The sequence below is a fragment of the Eubalaena glacialis genome, chromosome 5 (genome assembly GCF_028564815.1).
Source record: "Eubalaena glacialis isolate mEubGla1 chromosome 5, mEubGla1.1.hap2.+ XY, whole genome shotgun sequence".
NCBI lineage: Eukaryota > Metazoa > Chordata > Mammalia > Artiodactyla > Balaenidae > Eubalaena > Eubalaena glacialis.
The window spans coordinates 73,861,197-73,881,086 of NC_083720.1; the positions used below are offsets into that span (position 1 = coordinate 73,861,197).

The 19,890-nt window shown below is 35.2% G+C and overlaps 1 protein-coding gene across 3 annotated transcripts in view; it reads right to left on the reverse strand.

Moving 5' to 3' along the window:
• Positions 1-19,890, reverse strand: part of FRYL (FRY like transcription coactivator) — a 242,080-nt gene that overhangs the window by 61,024 nt on the left and 161,166 nt on the right. For all 3 annotated transcript variants that reach the window (XM_061192247.1, XM_061192245.1, XM_061192246.1), the window contains 12 exons: positions 18,816-19,084; positions 15,964-16,159; positions 15,174-15,298; positions 13,472-13,529; positions 11,071-11,162; positions 8,669-8,841; positions 6,990-7,150; positions 6,322-6,432; positions 5,367-5,521; positions 4,949-5,048; positions 3,676-3,844; positions 169-428 (listed from right to left, as the gene is read on the reverse strand). In XM_061192247.1, coding sequence (XP_061048230.1) covers positions 169-428; positions 3,676-3,844; positions 4,949-5,048; positions 5,367-5,521; positions 6,322-6,432; positions 6,990-7,150; positions 8,669-8,841; positions 11,071-11,162; positions 13,472-13,529; positions 15,174-15,298; positions 15,964-16,159; positions 18,816-19,084 — 1,869 coding nt within the window. The remainder of the gene's footprint in view (positions 1-168; positions 429-3,675; positions 3,845-4,948; positions 5,049-5,366; positions 5,522-6,321; positions 6,433-6,989; positions 7,151-8,668; positions 8,842-11,070; positions 11,163-13,471; positions 13,530-15,173; positions 15,299-15,963; positions 16,160-18,815; positions 19,085-19,890) is intronic.

Genomic DNA, 19,890 nt, shown 5'->3' on the forward strand with positions numbered 1-19,890 from the left:
AAAAGATATTTTATATCTAATGAGAAGTTTTTTAAAGAAAGGAACTTATTGATAACACATACGTGTTTGGTTACCACAGGATTATCTAATCTCTTTGTCTATTTCTAACCTGTTTACTCCTAACTCGGTAATTCTGTCCAGCAACTGCAAATACAAAAACCATGTTACCTTTGCTGTCATGTACATCAGATTATTCAAAACCATGGCAGTGGCTTGTGGGGATCCCCAGCCTTCTCCTCGTAACCAGCGCCTGCTAGTCACCATAAGTTCTCGGTCTTTCAAGGAATCATCTTCATCTTCATCATGCCGCCTTGCTGTGGGCAACGGTTTTAAATCCACCAACTCGATGTTGTTCATCCACGGTAACAGGTAGTGCAGCATCACTTGCCTCCCAGCAGGGTGAGCTGTCTGAATTCTCTGGCTTATCTCTGTAATTAAGAACAAGTCAAAGAGGGAACGACTGATGTAACTGTGGTTTCCTTTGACTTGTAATGAATTTAAATTTAATTTTTAAATTTAACTTTTTAATTCTTAAAAAACAGCAAGCCAGATTTTATTCATTACATTTAAGAATTATGAGCACTGTTTCTCCTTTTAATGAATTTGACATTGATGACATCATAAAGAAAAGATAGCAGCTAACATATATCACACACTCACCTTTTATATAAAATATCTCTGGCGGTTGAGAAAAATAAATGTTTGCACACTATTGGTGAGATTGTAAAATGGTGCAACTGCTATGAAAACAGTATAAGAGCTCCTCAAAAAATTAAAAACAGAACTATCACATGAGCTAGTAATTCCATTTCTGAGTATGTATCCAAAAGAATTGAAAGCAGGGTCTTGAAGAGATATTTGCACAACCACGTTCATAGCAGCACTATTTACAATGGCCAAGAAGTGGAAGCACTCCAAATATCCATTGATAGATAAATGGATAAACAAAATATGGTATATACATATAATAGAATACTCTGCAGCTTTAAAAAGGAAAGGAATCCTGTTATTTGCTACAATATGGATGAATGTTGAGGACATGATGCTAAGTAAAATAAGCTAGTCATAAAGCCACAAATGCTGTGTGATTCTACTCATATGAGGTATCTAACAAGAGTCAAATTCATAGCAATAGAAAGCAGAATGGTGGTTACCAGGAGCTAGGGGAAGTTCAGGAAAAGGGTGGTTACTGTTTAGTAGGTATAAAGTTTCAGTTCTGCAGGATGAAAAATTTCTGGAGATCTGTTTCATAACAATGTAAATATATTTAACACTACTGAACTGTACAGTTAAAATGATTAATATGGTAAATTTTACTATGTATGCTTTTTACCAAATAAATAAATAAATGTAATTATAAGATAAAAGGCAATCTTTATACATGGATTAATTTAAAGTGACCCATGAAAAATCTCACATATTTCGGTTTTATCTAGGGGAGACGCCTATGATGTGCTTATTACTTTTACATTCATCTCATTTAATGCTCATGTCAAACCTGTGCGGCGGACAGTCCAACTAACTTGCCCAAGGTCAATGATCAAGTGGCAGAGGATTCAAATACAAGGTCGATTCCAAAGCCTGTGAGTTTTTGTTTTTTTTTTAATAAATTTATTTATTTTTATTTTTAGCTGCACTGGATCTTCGTTGCTGCACACGGGCTTTCTCCAGTTGCGTTGAGCGGGGGCTACTGTTCGCTGTGGTGCACAGGCCTCTCATTGCGGTGGCTTCTCTTGTTGTGGAGCACCGGCTCTAGGCACGCGGGCTTCAGCAGTTGCAGCACGCAGGCTCAGTAGTTGTGGCCCACGGGCTCTAGAGCGCAGGCTCAGCAGTTGTGGCGCACAGGCTCAGCTGCTCCGTGGCATGTGGGATCCTCCCGGACCAGGGCTCGAACCCGTGTCCCCTGCACTGGCAGGCGGACTCCCAACCACTGCGCCACCAGGGAAGCCCAGCCTGTGAGTTTTTATATGCTATTTAATTTCCATAAATCACTTTAAGTACAAACCTTCTTTCTCCTCAAGTCCCGTTTTGCCCACTAGGTCTTATACCTATTTACTCATTAGAAGGAATAAATACGGAAGCATAGTGATTTGGAACTTGGCTCTGGAATCACACACACCTGGGTTCGAATCCCAGCTCTACCACATACCTACAGGTTGACCTAGGGCCAACCTGTCAACCTCTGATGCTCAACTGATTATTCTGTAAGAAGGTAACAAAAGCAGCTGCATCATGGGGTTACCGTGCAAATTCAACAAAGTACCAGTGAACTGCTCAGCCCAGTGCCCTGCACATATTTATGCTCAATTCTAACTTTTTACAAGAAGCCCTTCTGTTAATAGGTCAATGTTATTGCCATGAGTATGAAATATTAGACCTGGAGCTCTGAAAGTAGCTGAATGAAGAGATCCTGGCCAGGGGGCATACAGCAGCCGGGGCCATGGCAACACCCACTGCCATCCTGACCAATTTCATGACCTCTGAGACCCAGAGGACTCCTCTGTTTTCTGTGCTGGAGCCTCCAGAAGAAGCCCAGCAGCAGCAAAATTAGTGTTGACAGCGGTTACTACTTTGCGTTGATGACCAACCATGTCCATCTTGAAAGGGCTGTCAGGACTGTGGGAGCTGGGAAAAAGGAAGGGGCTTGACTGCTGCCATTTATCAGTGCAAACCAAACACGTGAGCTGCTTCAAAAATTGAATGTTAGGAGAACTGAAGTTGTTTTTTCCCCACTCAGGTCAGTTAGGGATGGGAATCAAACTATCTCCACCACTAAAATAGGTACTGTGGAAAGATGTGAAAAGAAGGCTAAGGCTTCTATGCCTTGAGCCCAAATGAAGGAAAGAATCCACTTAAGAACCTTGTTATTCCCTGCATGCCAATTTTGGTGCATTTCTAGTACTTGGATTAGAACAAGACCTTGTTGCAGATGAAGAGCAGAAAAACTAGCTGAGTGTCTTTTGTAAATATTATAATTAAAGCTTTTCAGTTAAAGGATAAAGCACTATGGGGGCATCTGCAATAGTGTGCTCATTGGCCAGAGGTTAAGCTGGATGAACCCCCAAATTATCTTAAATCTAAATCCTGGGAGGCCCAGATATACAGGACATCTTGCCTGACACATAACCCTGATGTTTTCAAAACTCCTGGCAAGAATATTTGTTGGCCCACAAGGCAAGGAAACTGGGCCAGAAAGCAATGTGGGTTCCTAGCAATAGTTTTGCTTAAGGCAGTGCAGGACCTTTCCCTAAGATTAGAGCTTTTACTTGTAGAAAGAAACTTGTATCTCTATCCCTGCCCATTTTTATTATTAAAGACAGACCAATACACAAGATAAACTGCATACCAGAAGATTCAGGAAGTTCTATGTCTACTAAAGAGATACTTTTAAATTGCCTGTGAAGCCCCCTTCTACCTTTTTTTTTTTTTTTAAAGCTGGGGTTAAGGTGGAGAATGGAGGCCAAAGTTAGAATCCCTGCAGAGATTTTTAATAAGCAACCTCAATATCATGGTAGATCAGTGTTAAGAGTTCATACTAAAGAAAAAAAATTCTCTTATATAAAGACATGTTTTGTTTTGATTCAACCTCAAATTTCATACATTTACATTTCCTAAAAGTAGTTTTTTTCAAAACGGTTGCTAAAGAAAAACTATTAACCAGTTCAATGATCATACCTGAGAATATGGCGAGAGTTAGCTCAGGATATGCCCTTGCTAATTCTTCGGACAACTGATAATATGAAACAGAATACAGATGCGGCAGAGGAGACAGCTGGCTGAGTACTCCATCTGTTCTCTGAACCTCCAATTTGTGAGCATAGCGAAACATCTTCGGTTCCAGGATCTACAAGAATGTAATCCATTAATTTAAGATTTTATGGGTCCTCTAAATTTCAGCTATAATGAAAAACATAAAATCTTCTCCCAAGAAATATTCCAGTTTAAAAGTTATATATGTTGTAAAGTTTTTCAGGTGCTAATTTCTAATTCCAAGAAATGTTTGCAAAAGATCTGTAACTCTTTACAAGGCTTTACATCCCCTGTGTTGAATGCCAGTGGCATAGTTTGAAAATAACTTCAGCAACTTCATATACAATTACTTAAAGAAGATTTACCACTTTTCCAGTTCAAAACTATGACTGTATAAAAACATGTATACTTGAAAAAAAAATTCTTCAAACCTATCTTGTTTAATAACAGATTAAATCTGGAATGTAAGCTAAAAATTCTTTTGACATTACACTATATAAAGAGCTACACTACTCAACTTTCTTCTTAATTATTAAAGACATTAGGGTATAATTCCTAAGATGGTCCCTACCAGCCTCAATACCACTTCAAACCCTTTGGAAAAATGTGCATCTCCTTGAATCCCATTCTTAACCCTTGGTTCAGAGTGAAGAACCACACCCTATTATCAATGGATATAATCATATATCCACACTTGATAAGTTAACTTTCTAGGTTATTTTCCTCAGTCTAATAAAGAAATATTATAAAAGGTTATCATAAAAGAGCTAATTACTTTTCACTTGATTCTCAAAAAAAAATTTGACTCGCATTATTCTTATCTGCTGAACAGAAATAGTTAAATGCACACATAGGCCTTAACCACTCAGTTTTTATAAGTACTCACACACACACACACACACACACACACACACACACACACAGGCACACACAGGTGAGCGGAAGGGGGGCTGCGGGAAGGGGAGGGGTATCATACATAACCCCCTACAGGACACTTCTGAGTAGTTTGCATGATTTATAGACTTAAATGACCCATATTATTTTACTCTTCTATTTCTAATGGTAATCAGGAATTAACACCATACCCCACTATTAAAAATAAAGCTGACTGTTAGCATACTTTCAAGGCAAGAATAGATTATTATGCTTCATTAAATCCTGAGCAAAACTATATTTTAATTAACATTTGTTTACAAACCTGTAAAAGTTGCATAGCAACTTCATAGATACTTCGAGAGGAATCAGCGGCTTTAAACAGTATCAGATTGAGGAGCATCACCGTGTCACACTGACAATCCCTAGGGACAAATGTTACATGTTAGGTAAAATAATGTTTAGAGGCTTTCACACCAGTTAATAAACATGATATAAAGGGAAGGCTACAGGCATGCAGCTGCTAAGCCTATGAGGTGACTGGGCTGTTTTTGTTTTTGTTTTTGTTTTTAAGGCAATAGGTACAACAGATGCATGGGGATCATTATCTGTATTTGGTTAAATTTTGTTAGCACTTAAGGAAAGAAAATACTGGTTCATTATTATTTCTGAGTTCAAAAGGACACGTTTTCTCTTTTAAGAAAAGCTAAATAAAATATGAAAGACAGTAGTATCTAGAGCACCTGTTCTGGAATACATTAGCTATGGCTTTAAAGCAGCCAGCTGCCACTCTCTTGGAACCAGTGTAACAGCGATCCACCGCCCAGTACATCAGGTTGCTCTGATCCGGGTTCAGCTCCAGCAGTAATGTAACTGCTTCACAGCCCAACTGATGAACCTAAGTAAAGGTCACAAAATTGCCCAGAACAGAGAAAGGGATATATTATTTGTCTACTCCTCTACATTTTAATTAAAATAATATAGTGCATATATTCACTGTATTGAATCACGAAACTCAAGCCTCCTTTTGTTCAACTCTTTCTCATTTTATTCAGCCAGCAGAAAAACCAACGTGGAAAAATTATGCTTGGTCTCCTGCTTTTTATATAAGATTCTTAGAAGTACAATTCTCTTCTCCAGCAGAGCCCTGGAGGTGGTTGATGAATATGAACAGTGATTAAGTGCTTTCAGGAAAGTGAGTTATTAACCTCTCCAGTTATTTTTATCAAGCTTTATTCTTGTTTTTGATAACCCAATAGAAAAATTATTCTGAGGGGGAAAAATGTTAAGTCCTATTTTAAATTGTGAAGTCTGTGTGTGTACAGAATGAGAGTAAGGAAGTCAAGAAAGAATGATTAATTGGAGAGGGGTCAAAAAAATTCAATTAAACGTAGCAAACAACGTATTTTTCCATGGAGCTCAATGTATTCCACAATTAATATTCTTTTATTGACTTAGAACCCTATTGTGATATATATATATACACACTACTGTATTAATCCTATAATATAAAAGGGAAATTAAGAATTACAAATCTCGTAGTTTATGGTATCCTATTTAATTTTACATAATATATTTTTTTGCCTGTAATTCTAACCTATCTTATGTTAAAAAGACATGTTCAGTGGGCCATACAATAACTCTAAACAATGCAATGACAATTTATTATAGAATTTTAAGGGAACTGTCATTAAGTACCTTTGTGTCCAGAGAGTCCAAAATGTTATCCAACCATTTGTACAAATATCCATCTGATGAAAGTCCTACATTATCTGCAACAGGGCCACAACATAGTACAGCAGACATAGCCTTCAAACAATAATATTAGAATTACATTTAAAACATTTAAGAGGTTAAATGTTGGTTGCTTAATGAGAAGAGGCAGGATATTTTACTCATGCTTATGTAGCCACAATATCATTAATTTTTTTCTTTATAAAGAAAAGCAAAATAGTAACTTTTGAAATGAAGAAATTTACTATGAGTAGTATGTAAATATCGTGATACCAGATAAGACATGGAGTTTGAACAGTATTGGAGGAGAAGAGAAAAAAAAAAAAAAAGAGACCAAGAGAAAGTACTTAAGTAGGAAAAAAAAATAGGTATTTCCTTGAGGCAATCCTCAGTTCTTTAAGAGAATGGCTTCCAATTTTGGTAGATTCTGGAACTTTTTTGCATTGTATTTTATACATTTAAATAAACTTACAGTATAAATGTTTGAATACAGCAGGCAAATGTATATTCTAATACTCTCAGGTACTCTGAAGAAATCCCTATCCTTTTTATAACACCAGGCACTGAGAGACAAAAAAATTTAACTCCACTCTTAACATAAGAAAAAAGAAATCAGATTTCTAGGTAAATACCTTTAGTGCACAGTACTGATGTCTGTTAATTTGCATATTTCTATCACTGTATCTGTCCAAGGGCGTAAACATGATGCTAAAAGGACCTGCCCAGTGACTGAACAGCATAAACAGACTGTGACGAAGGCTCTGTTGAGGAAAAATACTTCTTCTCTGGTGTACTGTAAATAAAAAATAGGTAGAAAAAATTATTTCCATTTCTTTTTTCCTTAATACGCATGTCAACTTCATTATTGAATATATATTATAAAAAAAGAAAGCAAAAGCTTTCATTTTAACCTACCGCAAACCTCCAGAGTAACAGAAATTATTTATATATATGCAAATAACAGAAACAAAGTTGCAGTGTATGTCATCATGTAGTGCAGTGTTATGTGAGATGCAGCATTATATGAAATACGGCATCTTGGCAAGCAGAATTTCACGGCAGTCACAATGCTGCCTGAAGGCTGGCACAGAGCTGAGAGTCGGGACCCTGCTTCTCCCTGGGCTGTTGCTGGCTACATGGTAACCTTGCCGAAACATTAACATAACATACCTCTGGATCTTGGTTCATTGGTAAGAGAGGGCTTTGGACCATATAAGCTCTTTTCAGCTATAAAAGGATCATTACATGGAATCTTGATATACATAACAGACAACAGGGGAGCTGATCTACTTGTAGTAAAGTGTGAGGCCTGGAGTCCAAACCCATTCTGCTGCCCTTTGCTGCTGGTTTAGATGATTTCCAAGGATTCTTTCCACTTTAAAAATCTATTCTACAAGTTCTCTGCATCAGTTCTTGTTGAAGAAACTCAACAGTACCGTAATGAACCAATGTGGAAGTTGCAGACAAGTGTTGAGTAATGGACTAAATTACATCTTTACATCAGTGAACTTCAGATCAGAAAATTTAGAGGAAAAAAATGCTCCTTTCCTCTATATAGCATCATTTGCCCCTAAAGTTCAAAATAGGTTTTCTGCACTTGAAATTAATGTATCTAAAGAAGTGCTTACAGGACCCTCCTATAAAATACAACCATTGTCTTACTTTAAAAGTCAACTATTTGCATATACTTTTTAAGGTAACAAAGTAACTTTAATTCTTTTCTAGAAAGAAAAAGAAACATTTGTATTTACATTTTATAACCAAGGCTATAACCACATTTTGACACTTGTAAAGAATTTATGACTTTTTAAAATGCAATTGCACATAGTAATCTTCCTGGTGCCTCAACCAGTACCTGGCACGTAGTATGTGTTCAATAATAGGCACACATCTGTTAAAGGAATCATGAGTCACACTGTATCCTTATTATACTCTACTTCTGTGCCTATACCCTTCTCCCATTAGTCAAAGGTATCTTGTTAATTCTATTCTCAAATACCACTTGGAGCATTATGCTCTTCGCTCACTGTGTCTGGAACAAGTTTGCCCAAAGAGTTTATTCTACTGATTTCTTCAAATTTTTGTTAGTGTCTTGACTGTCGCTGAAAACCTATGTTGGGTTGCCTTTTGATTTCTAGTCATTGATACTAACTCAAAGGTAAAACAAACTCTTGCTATCTGTGTTACCCTGACATATTTTTCATATGTTCACAAGTTGCTTGTCAACATAGATTACAAAACCTCAGGGGGAGAAAAAAATACGATGGTCCCTTAATATTCATTAACGGTTTAAGGAGCTAAAAAATTGTACCTGGAACATTCTGAATGATATTCGCCACTAAGGCACTAAAATGGCATCGTATATCCTTCAGTGTGTCAGAGTCTTTTTCATTTTCTGCTTCCAGGAGTTGTCTAGTTAAATCTACATATTCCAATAAAGTGTTGTTGAGGAAATGTGTTTCACTATCAAGGCCACCGCTTGCACTGAAAATATTAAAGAAAATACATGGTAAAGAAAATGTGATTTTAAATTATAATTTAAGTCAAAATAAATTCCTAATAATCAAAATCAGAATAATATATATTAAAATTTGCATAGTCGTAGCACTGTGCAACTTATAAAAAAAAATTGAATGAACCAGATTTTGGGCTTACTGAAATATAAAAATACATGGTGCTTCATAATCAAGGAACTGCAAATGTAATTTACATTATTCAATTCCATATCCAACTTCAATCACCTATTGTGAGTGCTAAATGTTATTTTCTCTCCATCAAAATATATTGCTTTTTAAAATAAAGAAATAAGGAGACACATGGGGTAGGGAGGTTCAGTTTAGAAGGTAGAGAGAGGAAAGACTAATTCTGTATGTTCGCATAGTTGCCCCGCATATTCATATTATGCCTTTAGCATAATCAATCAAATATCCATTAGGTACTTATTCTCAGCAAGATTCTGGCATAGGTATTACCAGGTATACAAAAATTTAAGAGAATTCAAGTAAGAGAGCTGGTTTTCAAATCTTCTATTTAGACTTTGGGAGTTGCCCCAAGAATCTCTACAGTAAGATTCTCTTTGAGGCCAAGGTCCCGGGCCTGAAGCCTACTGACTGCAAGGGGATCGTTTGGTTAGAGTCACTAGTCCTGGATTCCAGTCTTATTCCATCAGTTATTAAGCACATGACCAGTAGCTACTTCAGAGCATTTTAGTAATTTGGTTAACTTCTCCTTGTTAAATTTGAAAAATACCTCTAAAATGTATGACTTTAAATATGCCTTTCATAGCTGCGAATAGATTTTTATAAATATCCTACAGCCATGAAAATAAGAGAAAGGAGCAACAATAAAAATATGTTGAATGTATTCACTATGAAATTTTTTCCTTTATTCCTTAAACGAATGTTTTTTAAACTCTGGGTCATGACTTCTTAGTGGCTGGGAAACCAATTTAGTAGACTGTAACCTGGCCCAGAATAAACTCTGAGTACCTACTATGAATCAGGCACATAGGATCGATTGGGTGAACAAATTAAAGATCCCTGCCGTCCTGCCATTCAGAATTCATCTTTTTTTCCTTAAGCAAGAAAATAAAAAGTCCATAATAGTCCATAATAGATAACTTTATATTGATTTCTCTTGGGAGAAAAAAAAAAGATAAATCCAAAAACAAAACATGCAACTGTGTTACTAACATTACATTAAAAGCAATCAAGGAAAAAAGGATTCAGATGTGTATTAGGTTAATTTTTCGCATCAAGCTCAGCAAGTGTCAAATTCACTTTGGCTAAACTTCCACTGTTTTATTTTTGTGGAGGACAAAAAAAAAAAAAAGTGATGTTTCTTTATTCTTTATTTTCATTTGCTTTTCATTTACTATAAGAGTAAATCAATGGTTTAAATTCTCTTTGATTAAAGCTATATTTTGAAAGCACTTGTCAAAAGCATTCGATGCTAAATATGAAAGGTGTTAGGCACACTGAGAAAAAATGATCAGGACAAATGGTAAAGTAACAATAAATAAAACACTTGTTTGATTATTACTATTTTTTTCTTCAGGATCTTTTTTCAGTTATCTTTCTTGGAAATGGTCAGATTCATTTTTTTTCCCTCCTTCAATAGTCAGGCAACACCATTACCTTCCTAAGGAAATAGTTATTTCTCAACATAAAGCTGATGGAATTTTCCTTGAGGGGATGGTCTTAGTGTCAACAATAAGCTCAGGTTTTATGTTTTTTATTTGTAAAGGGTGGAAACAAGAATTATGGTTTTGGATTTCATAATTTTTCTCAGCACAATAGATTAATGGTTGATTGAAATAAATTTGCAAACCTTACAATGTTTAGCCTTTAAATATATGATTTTTACAACTCCAGAAGAACAGATCTTAAGAACAAGGTAAGACATAGTTAGATCAGACACCAAAAGAAAAAAAAAAAAGCTACTGTCCACTTGCCTAGATTACTAGATCCCCCAAAATATTAAAATCATAAGAACATTACACCCAATTTTTGCCTGAAGCAGTATGTACCAGTGGTAGATCTTCAATACATTTTTTAGCCATGGGTTAATGTACCAGATGCATCTTTGGTAAATAATGTTTATAGTGGTACAGATTTTTTGTTGTTGCAAAGGTGCTTTTCTGTATTTCCTTAGAGAAAAATATTACGGTCCCTAGTTTTAAAAAAGTTTTAAAAATCAAAATCCAATACTGACCTGTGACTAATGACACCGGCATCTGCCAGCAGTTCAAATATTCGTACCAGTTGTACTCGTAAAATATCTCGACGCCTGCGTCGTTTCATGTTCTATTCCAAAGATAACAAAGATATTAATTAAAAAATCCTTCAAGGAAGTTGACAGAAAACTTGCTGGTGTAACTTGGAAAGAATAATGTGAATGTCTTAGAGTTTGGGGGCTCATTATTTTGCTTGTGTAAGGTAGATTTTGGGCACTCTGGTGGCTATTGCATCAAAAAGGGATGTGTGGATAGTTTGAAATTAACGAGCCAAATAAAGTCAAATGACATTTTACGCAGTAATAACACTTATGAGGGGAGAAAATAAAATTCTACACTTTACAGTTACTTTTAGGTCAGATTTGCTAATCTGACAACTTCAGAGGAACTGAAACAGTTAGTAAACTGTTCCCTTTGGATGGTAAAGAATCCCTAAGATACTCCCAAATAATATGACAGAAGGGCAGGGAAAATATCACAAAGGGGACTGAGAAACCCCACAGATTTTGCTCATGCCATGGTTTTTCACTTAATTAATTCTGACACACAAAAATACAAACAAAAACAAATTTCTTTGATCATCATGGCATGAATTAATATGTTTGTCTTACTAGGGCCAAAGTACTAATGCCTAGGGTAATAGCTGTAACAACTTGATTCTGCTTCTAACAGAAACTCATATAATGGTAAGATATAATTAATCTCCTATAGCACTTTCTTCTATAGCTCATTATGTCATTTATGATATAACTTTCATAATACAGAGCAATTAAAAATCAGTCATTCACTTTCATGTCCACAATCCAGTTTTCTGCCTTCCAAAAGCAGGCCAATTTGTGGATAACCAATTCATTAAATTTACTGTTTCTTTTAGCTCTTATGAAGTTTGCTGCAATTCATATTGAATGAAATGGTTTTTTAACCGTCTTTGAGGATTTTTGCAAAGTTTTAGTCGACCTGTTTTCATTTTGTGTCCATAGAAAGATTGTGAGTCTAATGCTCTCAAAATATATCACACATTCAAGGCACATCACTGTGCATATCTATTCACCTGCTAAGATGACTTTTTGCCCTGAAATTTGTAAGTACAAATACTGCTACTTAATTTTATTTCCAATTCCACTTCGCTCTAATAAATCATTTTTGCACTGTAACCACACGATCATTCTGAAACAAAAATTAATTACAAAATGGAGATACTATCACTACTCCACAGGGCTGAATTACAAAGGAGGAGTGAAGAATTACAGATGCTGTTTTAAGGTCCCTATAAAAAGTAGCTATTGTCACCATCTCCCTCTCCTGCTAAAATTCCTCAGAGGATCTCCAACATTAATAGCAGTGACTCTCATTCAATGTTCTACATCAGACTCATCTAAGGTGCTTAAAAAAATAGATTTCTGAGTTCTATTCCAGGGATTCTCATTGAATAGGCCCAGGAATCTATAATTTTTAGCAAGCTCTCCCGGCTAATTCTCACATTCCACTGCCATATGGGGCACTGCCACTGATCTACTGGATAAAGCTGAAACCAGGAGCCTTTCATAAGATAGTTCCTTTTTTGCTTTCCAGCCTAACATTCAATCACTTTCCCCATAACATAATTACAAAGAAAAATTTGCAATGTCCAAAATTTTTAAATAAAGTTTGCAAATGCTGTTCCTCTACCTAGAATGTCTTTCCCTTGCTTGTCCACTGGGGAATATGCTTCAAAAATGCACCTCAAATGTCATGGTTCACCTATAAAGCATTCTCTTACACCACAGGCAGAATCAGAGGCTTTCTTCTCTGTAGCTCATATAACCCTTTATCTATGACTTTATTTGAGTGCAGAATAATTGTTATAATTATGGATTACATATCATCTGTCCCAAAAGACATGTGGCTTCTGAAAGGTGCTCTGAACCTGATGTGTAGATCTGGGGACCCAGACCAGGGCTTGGCAAAACACAGCCCTCAGGCCAGATCTGACCCACTGCTGCCAGTAACTATAAACAGAGCTTTATTGGACTATAGAGCAACACGCACTTGTTTAGTTGTCTAGGCAGCAAAACTGAGCAGCTGCAACAGAGACAGGATGGCCTGCAAAGATGGAAATACTACCTGGTCGTTTACAGAGAAGGTTAGAGGGCTCCAGTCCAAACTCTGACCATCCTAACTTCAGGTAGAGCAATTAAATATCTGTATTACAGAATGAGTTTCTGAGTAAGACCTCTTGTGGTGGGGAAAAAGAGTTCTACACATTTTTAAAATGTTGAAAACTGCACTAGACTTATTTACTTCTGAACTTCTAACTTTTGTTATATTGTACAGAATAGAGAAGCCAATTTTAAGTGTTTGCCAAATAAATATTTAATGCTAGAAAACTACACAGCTTACCTCTGGCCTTCGTTCAAGTGCTTCTTTAATTATGGGATGTAATTCCTCTATTAATTCCCTAGAAGAAAAATGATATACATTCATTTAAATAATAGCTAAATATATAATCTGACATGTAGAAATATGTAAATATTAATATAATGATGTAAACTAACAAGTGTTAACCCTAATCCTACTGTTTTAAACTCAATTTTTATTGTTTTTTGTTTGTTTGTTTTGGTTTGGTTTTGGCCACACCACGCAACTTGTGGGATCTTAGCTCCCCGATCCGGGATCAAACCCAGGCCCTAAGCAGCGAAAGCGTGGAGTCCTAACCACTGGACCCCCAGGGAATTCCCTGTTTTGTTTTGTTTTGATTGTGAAATAACATGCACTCTGTAGAACATGTGGAAAACAGAAAAAATGGTATAGGCCACTTATTCTAATTTGTAGAGATAAATACAATCTGTTCAATCATTTTCAACCCACATATATTTTACATAGTTGAAACTCTAACATATATAACATAGTATCCCTTTTTCTTTAATTAACACTAGCATAACCACTTTCACATGCCATTAATTAATTCATAATGCTCTAGTATTGATAATTTTCCTAACCATTTTCAGTTATTACTGTTTCATTAAATTTTATCTAACTTTTTAAATAAATACTGTCCAGTGAACATCTTTGTACATTAATCTTTGATTGCATTTCTGATTATCTCCGTATGATTAATCCTTACAAATGAGATTAATGGGTCAAAGGGTATGAACTTCATGAAAATAATCTTTTTGTTGTTTTGCTTATATTCTGATTTTAAATTGCAAATGTAATTTGTAGAATTGTAGAAAATTGGGAAAATACAAAAAAATAGGAATAAAATAAAATCCATCCACAATTTCATCATCTACAGAAACTGCTGCAGACATTTAAAGTATCTGCCTCAGAATTGTTTCTATTTATGGGGATTTGTTTTTTAAGAAATTGAGATCATTTTTTGTATCTCATTTTTTCTATTAGCACGATCGTGTGTTTACTTGTCATAAAATTATCTTCTAACACTTCATTTATAATGAATGCTATCCCATACCTACAGACATATTACAATTTATTAACCTATTCTTTGTCGTACATGTTATCTTGGAGACAAAACATCAAACATCACCCCATATCAATAGAGGACAACCTCAAAAGAATAAAGTCAGGATCCATCAGGCAATAACAAAGCAGAAACTCAGGCAAAAATGAAGAATTTGCTTTATGACTATCAAAAACACCAAGAATAATATAAAATATGTACATAAATATTTCTTTTAAGAATAGTCATTCTCTTGAACAAGAAGGGGAAAAAAACTACAGTTTTAAGCAACAGATCAAGATTATAAACTAACAGAGTCACTGTGTAAATAAATCAGGTAGGAAAATATTACAAATTTACACAGCATTTTATAATTTCTAGAACGTATTTATGTATAATATATATTTGATTTCCATAATCATTCTTTGAAGAAAATATGGTAAGTGTTATTTACTCAATCAAAATGAGGAAATAAAGGCTCAGATAAATTAAATGACCTGTTAAATGTTAAATGGCTAGTTAGCTGGTAAAAGTCAGGACTGATATGCAACTATCCTGATAATAAGTACTCTACCTCACCTTCTCTCCAAGTAGCCACATTTGCTATTTTAGGGCATAGAGAAAACATGCAAAGATAGTTACCTAAAAGCTCCTGGGTTGGTCCTGCCAAGACCTAGAACAAGGGATTCTGTGATTTCCATGCTCTCAGAGCGCATCATTGGAACTATGTGCTTAAACAAAGATGAAGGGGATGGGATGCCAATAATCTGGAAAAAAAATATTATATTTATAGCAGCCACTAATGATAGTACATCCAACTAAATAATTTGACATTTCAACAGTATTTGGTCAAGGACAATGGATAGGTGACATTTTAGAATGAATGTCGTTTCAAAATTCACTTGTGGTATACATAATCTAAAAAAGTTAAATGATTTATCCAATGGCTCACTACAAGTTCGTTAATGGAAGTGGGATTTGCAGGTCTCTTAATACCTTACAGACACTCATCGTCATATAATAGGCTGACTCCATTAGCCTATTTCTTTCGATCTGTAAAAATGAGTAAAAAAATTACTTCTAAAAGAGTCATCAGTGTTAAAGTTAGACACCCAGGTGTTAAGTTTTGTCAATTTCCTCCAACTACCTGATAATATTTTGTGTCATATCATGAAGACTATGTCACTAGTCTTATCAAGTTATTTGTACCCCTACATAATCCAGGGAAATTCTAAAAGAAAAACTTTATGTATTACTGATTCCAACTAAGAATCCATAAAAATAGTAATGGGATTTCTTGAACTATTTTCAGTATTAGTCCAAGTAACTAATACACTTTTCAACCAAGTTATTTTATTGTCCTGAAAAAGAAATTTTAAAACATTATTTTTATGCTGCCATTTGGATTCAGTGGCAGATGCGGAAAACTTACTTTAGAATCAATGCTGTAGCCACTATCAGGGGTGGACGCCAGCGTCTCAGGAGGAGAGCACCGCACGGAACCCGCAGATGTTGAAGATGCCGTGGAAGTCGCCGCACTGCAGCAAAGAAGCAGGTAGTTTCTCCACAGGCCCATGTATGAGTCACTGCTTGTGGTAGTATTTACTTTCTTAGCATTGATGGGGCTACTGAAAAAAAGAAGAAGAAGAAAAACAGGTAGACATAAATAATACATGTTTTGAAAAGTTTTTTTTAAAACTAAAGCTAAATTTCTATCAATTTAGGGGAGATGGTTAGCATAAAGTTTTTATTACTACCACTGAATCTTGGTGGAATAAGATATAATGAATAAAATATTAGATTGAAAAATAAAACACATTATAGGATCATGTTAACATAATCTATTATTTCTGTGAGTACAGTTAATATTTTATCAGGTCACATTTTATAACTTGTTATACATGCTCAATGTAGGAAAAAAAAAAGTGAAAACAAAATGAAAATCACCTTTAATCCTATGCCAAAATAAGCACTGTATAGTCTTCTACATATCTTCAATTCATATACATTAAAATAAAGGCATAAATACATCTCTTTAATTTATAAAAATTGAATAATACTGTTTCATTTGTTTTGTACGTGCTTTTTATACTTAACATATATATTTAAACATCTTCCATGTAAATTAATATACTTCCATGACATCATTTTTGATGACCATATGTTATATCATAGAGATTATCATGATTTATACATCACACTTTCACTGTCAGATATTTTAGCTAATAGTAATTTTTCCCTATTATACACAACACTATACATTTGAATATATGCTTAATTATAATAAATGTTTTATTATTTTCTTGAGTAAATTCCTGAAAATGGAATTGCAGAGTCAAAGAATATCTGCATTTTTTTTTTAACATCTTTATTAGAGTATAATTGCTTTACTGGTATGTTAGTTTCTGCTTTATAACAAAGTAAATCAGCTATACATATACTTATATCCCCATATCTCTTCCCTCTTGCATCTCCCTCCCTCCCACCCTCCCTATCCCACCCCTCCAGGTGGTCACAAAGCACCGAGCTGATCTCCCTGTGCTATGCAGCTGCTTCCCACAAGCTACTGGTTTTACATTTGGTAGTGTATATATGTCCATGCCACTCTCTCACTTTGTCCCAGCTTACCCTTGCCCCTCCCCTAGAATATCTACATTTTTAAGGCTTCTATCAAATTTCTGTTTTGAGAGATTAGACCAATAAAATATTCTGGAACAATTCCATAAATCTTTCCAAATACCAAAAATTCTGTTGGGATTAAGGACTGAGAGCAAAACAAAGACAGGAAAAATACTAAGTTTTAGTCCTCACCTTCAATAGATTTATAATCTATTGATAAATAATACATATCGTTTCACTGATTCGTCAACAGTTTCTCAGTATCTTAAAAATGTTCAGAGCACTGTGACAGCAGTAAAAAAACAAAAACAGAAACCTGCTAAAAAAAAAAATCACTGCCATCATGTGTGCTAGGGGAGATATATAATACAGAAATAAAACAATGTCAGATGGCGCTAAGTTTGATGAAGAAAAATAGAGCAGAAAGGGGATATAGGGAATGGTGGTAGGAGAGCGGCTTATAATTTAAAATATGGTAATTAAAGGAGACTAAATAAGTTCATAAATGTTACGCAAGGTGGCAAGTGTCAATCTTCTTTAAAAAACCAGCATCCAATACACAATACCTGAGAATCTACATAGACATATAATTAACATGTGTGTGTATATATATATATATATATATATATAAACAGTAAAAACAAAAAAAATTTATGTGTGTGTATATATATATGTTTATATATATATATATATGTATATATAGATACACACAAATGCAAAAGAAGGAATAATTACTCTGGGTTGGAGATATAAGAGAAGGCTTTAAAAATAAGGTGCAATTTGCGATGCGTCAGATATGGGCAGAGCATAAAGAAAACAAAAGGCATTCTAGGTTCATGTGAACAAAAGCTCACGGAATAGACACTGCAGACCACATTCAGTGAACTCTGAGAGGTTTATTTTGGTTCCAACATAGAGTACATGGATAGCATTGATAGAAAGTAAGGGAGAAAGTACAGACTGGAGGAGCCAGGTTTGTGCAGGCTTTCATATGAGCTGAAGGTGTTAAGCTTATCCAGGTGTTGGGTTTATATGGTCAAGTTATATCATAGGAGGACTCATGCCACGCAATCTGATCAATGGCATATTGGATAAGGTGAAATCAGGAACTCAAACTCAAACAAATTCTCTTTAAAATTTAAGAGCAAGACTAAGCTGCAGTTATAAAGCCTTGGTCAACTCTCCAGCACATCACCAGTTACTCCAACTCTTTACCATTATCCTCAGAACTACAACCAATGTCATTATCACGAATCCCTCACAGTGGACGGCCTTCCTTACAATGTTGTCAGGAAAAGTAAGGTCACTGAACTCGGTTTCCCTTCACTTCTCACCCTTTATCTACAAACTTATCTACACTCACATCCATATTCATCTTCGGATGATTTCCTCATTAATTCTTTCATTCACTGGACACAAACTATGTACCAAGCAGTGTGTTATTAAGTAAATGAACGATTACAATTTGGTGAGACCAAATTATACGAAAAGAATGAAAGGATAATGAGACTGGATCCTTTACAACTTTCATCTCCCTTCTTCACATACCAGTATGTTATGGTGTGTTATTTATGGGATTTCCAATTTGTAGAACCTTTCAAATGCATACCTTATGAAGGCTGACAGTCTATACATTTTAAAACTTGCACTAGAAAAACAACTTACTTTATATCAACTTGTGGGGATAACAACTGAAGTCTTGTGTATGCAAACATCCAAGCATAGCTCACAGCTGTAGGGCAGTGTTTTGGAAGGTTTTCTTGCTTTAAAAAACTGGAGAGACTTATAATCCATGGATCTTGGCCTTGGGTCACATGTGCAAATATCCATATGTGCGATGGACTAATCACATCAAACTGGTGGCTAATAGGAGAAGAGTTCCATTCTGCTAATGTCTGTAAATCTATTGAGCTAGGGCAATACAGCAAAGTAGTCTATGAAGAGAAAAAAAAAACCAACCAATTGATTATTGCATATTTCAACAACTTTCAAAGTTTTGCCATATAAATTGCTTTTAACTATAAGTGGCCTATTGCTAGTTTCTAGAACAGAGGTTCTTAAACAGGGGTAATATGAGCAGAGAATTCCTGAAACTGCATATAAGCTGTTTTGTGCACATGTGTACATGCAATTTTCTGGAGAGAGATTCCATAGTTTGTGTCAGTCTCAAAAAAGATCCATAAACCAAAAAGTTTAAGAACCACTACTTATGTAATTCATGTATGAATATGCAACTTTCACGGGCATACTGAAGCCGCTAGAGAACTCAGAAATGAACCATTAACTTTCATGCTGATGTGCCCTATATATGCATAAGTAGAACAGATGGGGAAATGGGCTCCTCTCCAGAGGTACATATTCTCAAATATTTGCTCAATAATATTCAAAGACTGAATATTAGACTGAAAGAGATAAAGACTTACCTTCAGAGCAAATTATTTATGATTCAAACAACAACAATGACAATAAAACAACAACAAAAACCGGAGTCTTAAACTGAACAGAGGCCCAATTCACTCGATCATTCAACAGATATTTATAAAGTACCCGCTCCGAGTAGCCACTGCTTTAGGCACTAGAGAGAGCCATCCATTTCTCAATTCATGGTTAATAATCTAAAACAGAATGCTTTAAATTGCACAGATTTATAACCATCTCTTAGGTTTATAAAATTTTATTAATATCTCTCTTGGTTACATATAACTCATGAGGTATGAGAGCCAAGTGTTACGTGGAAAGC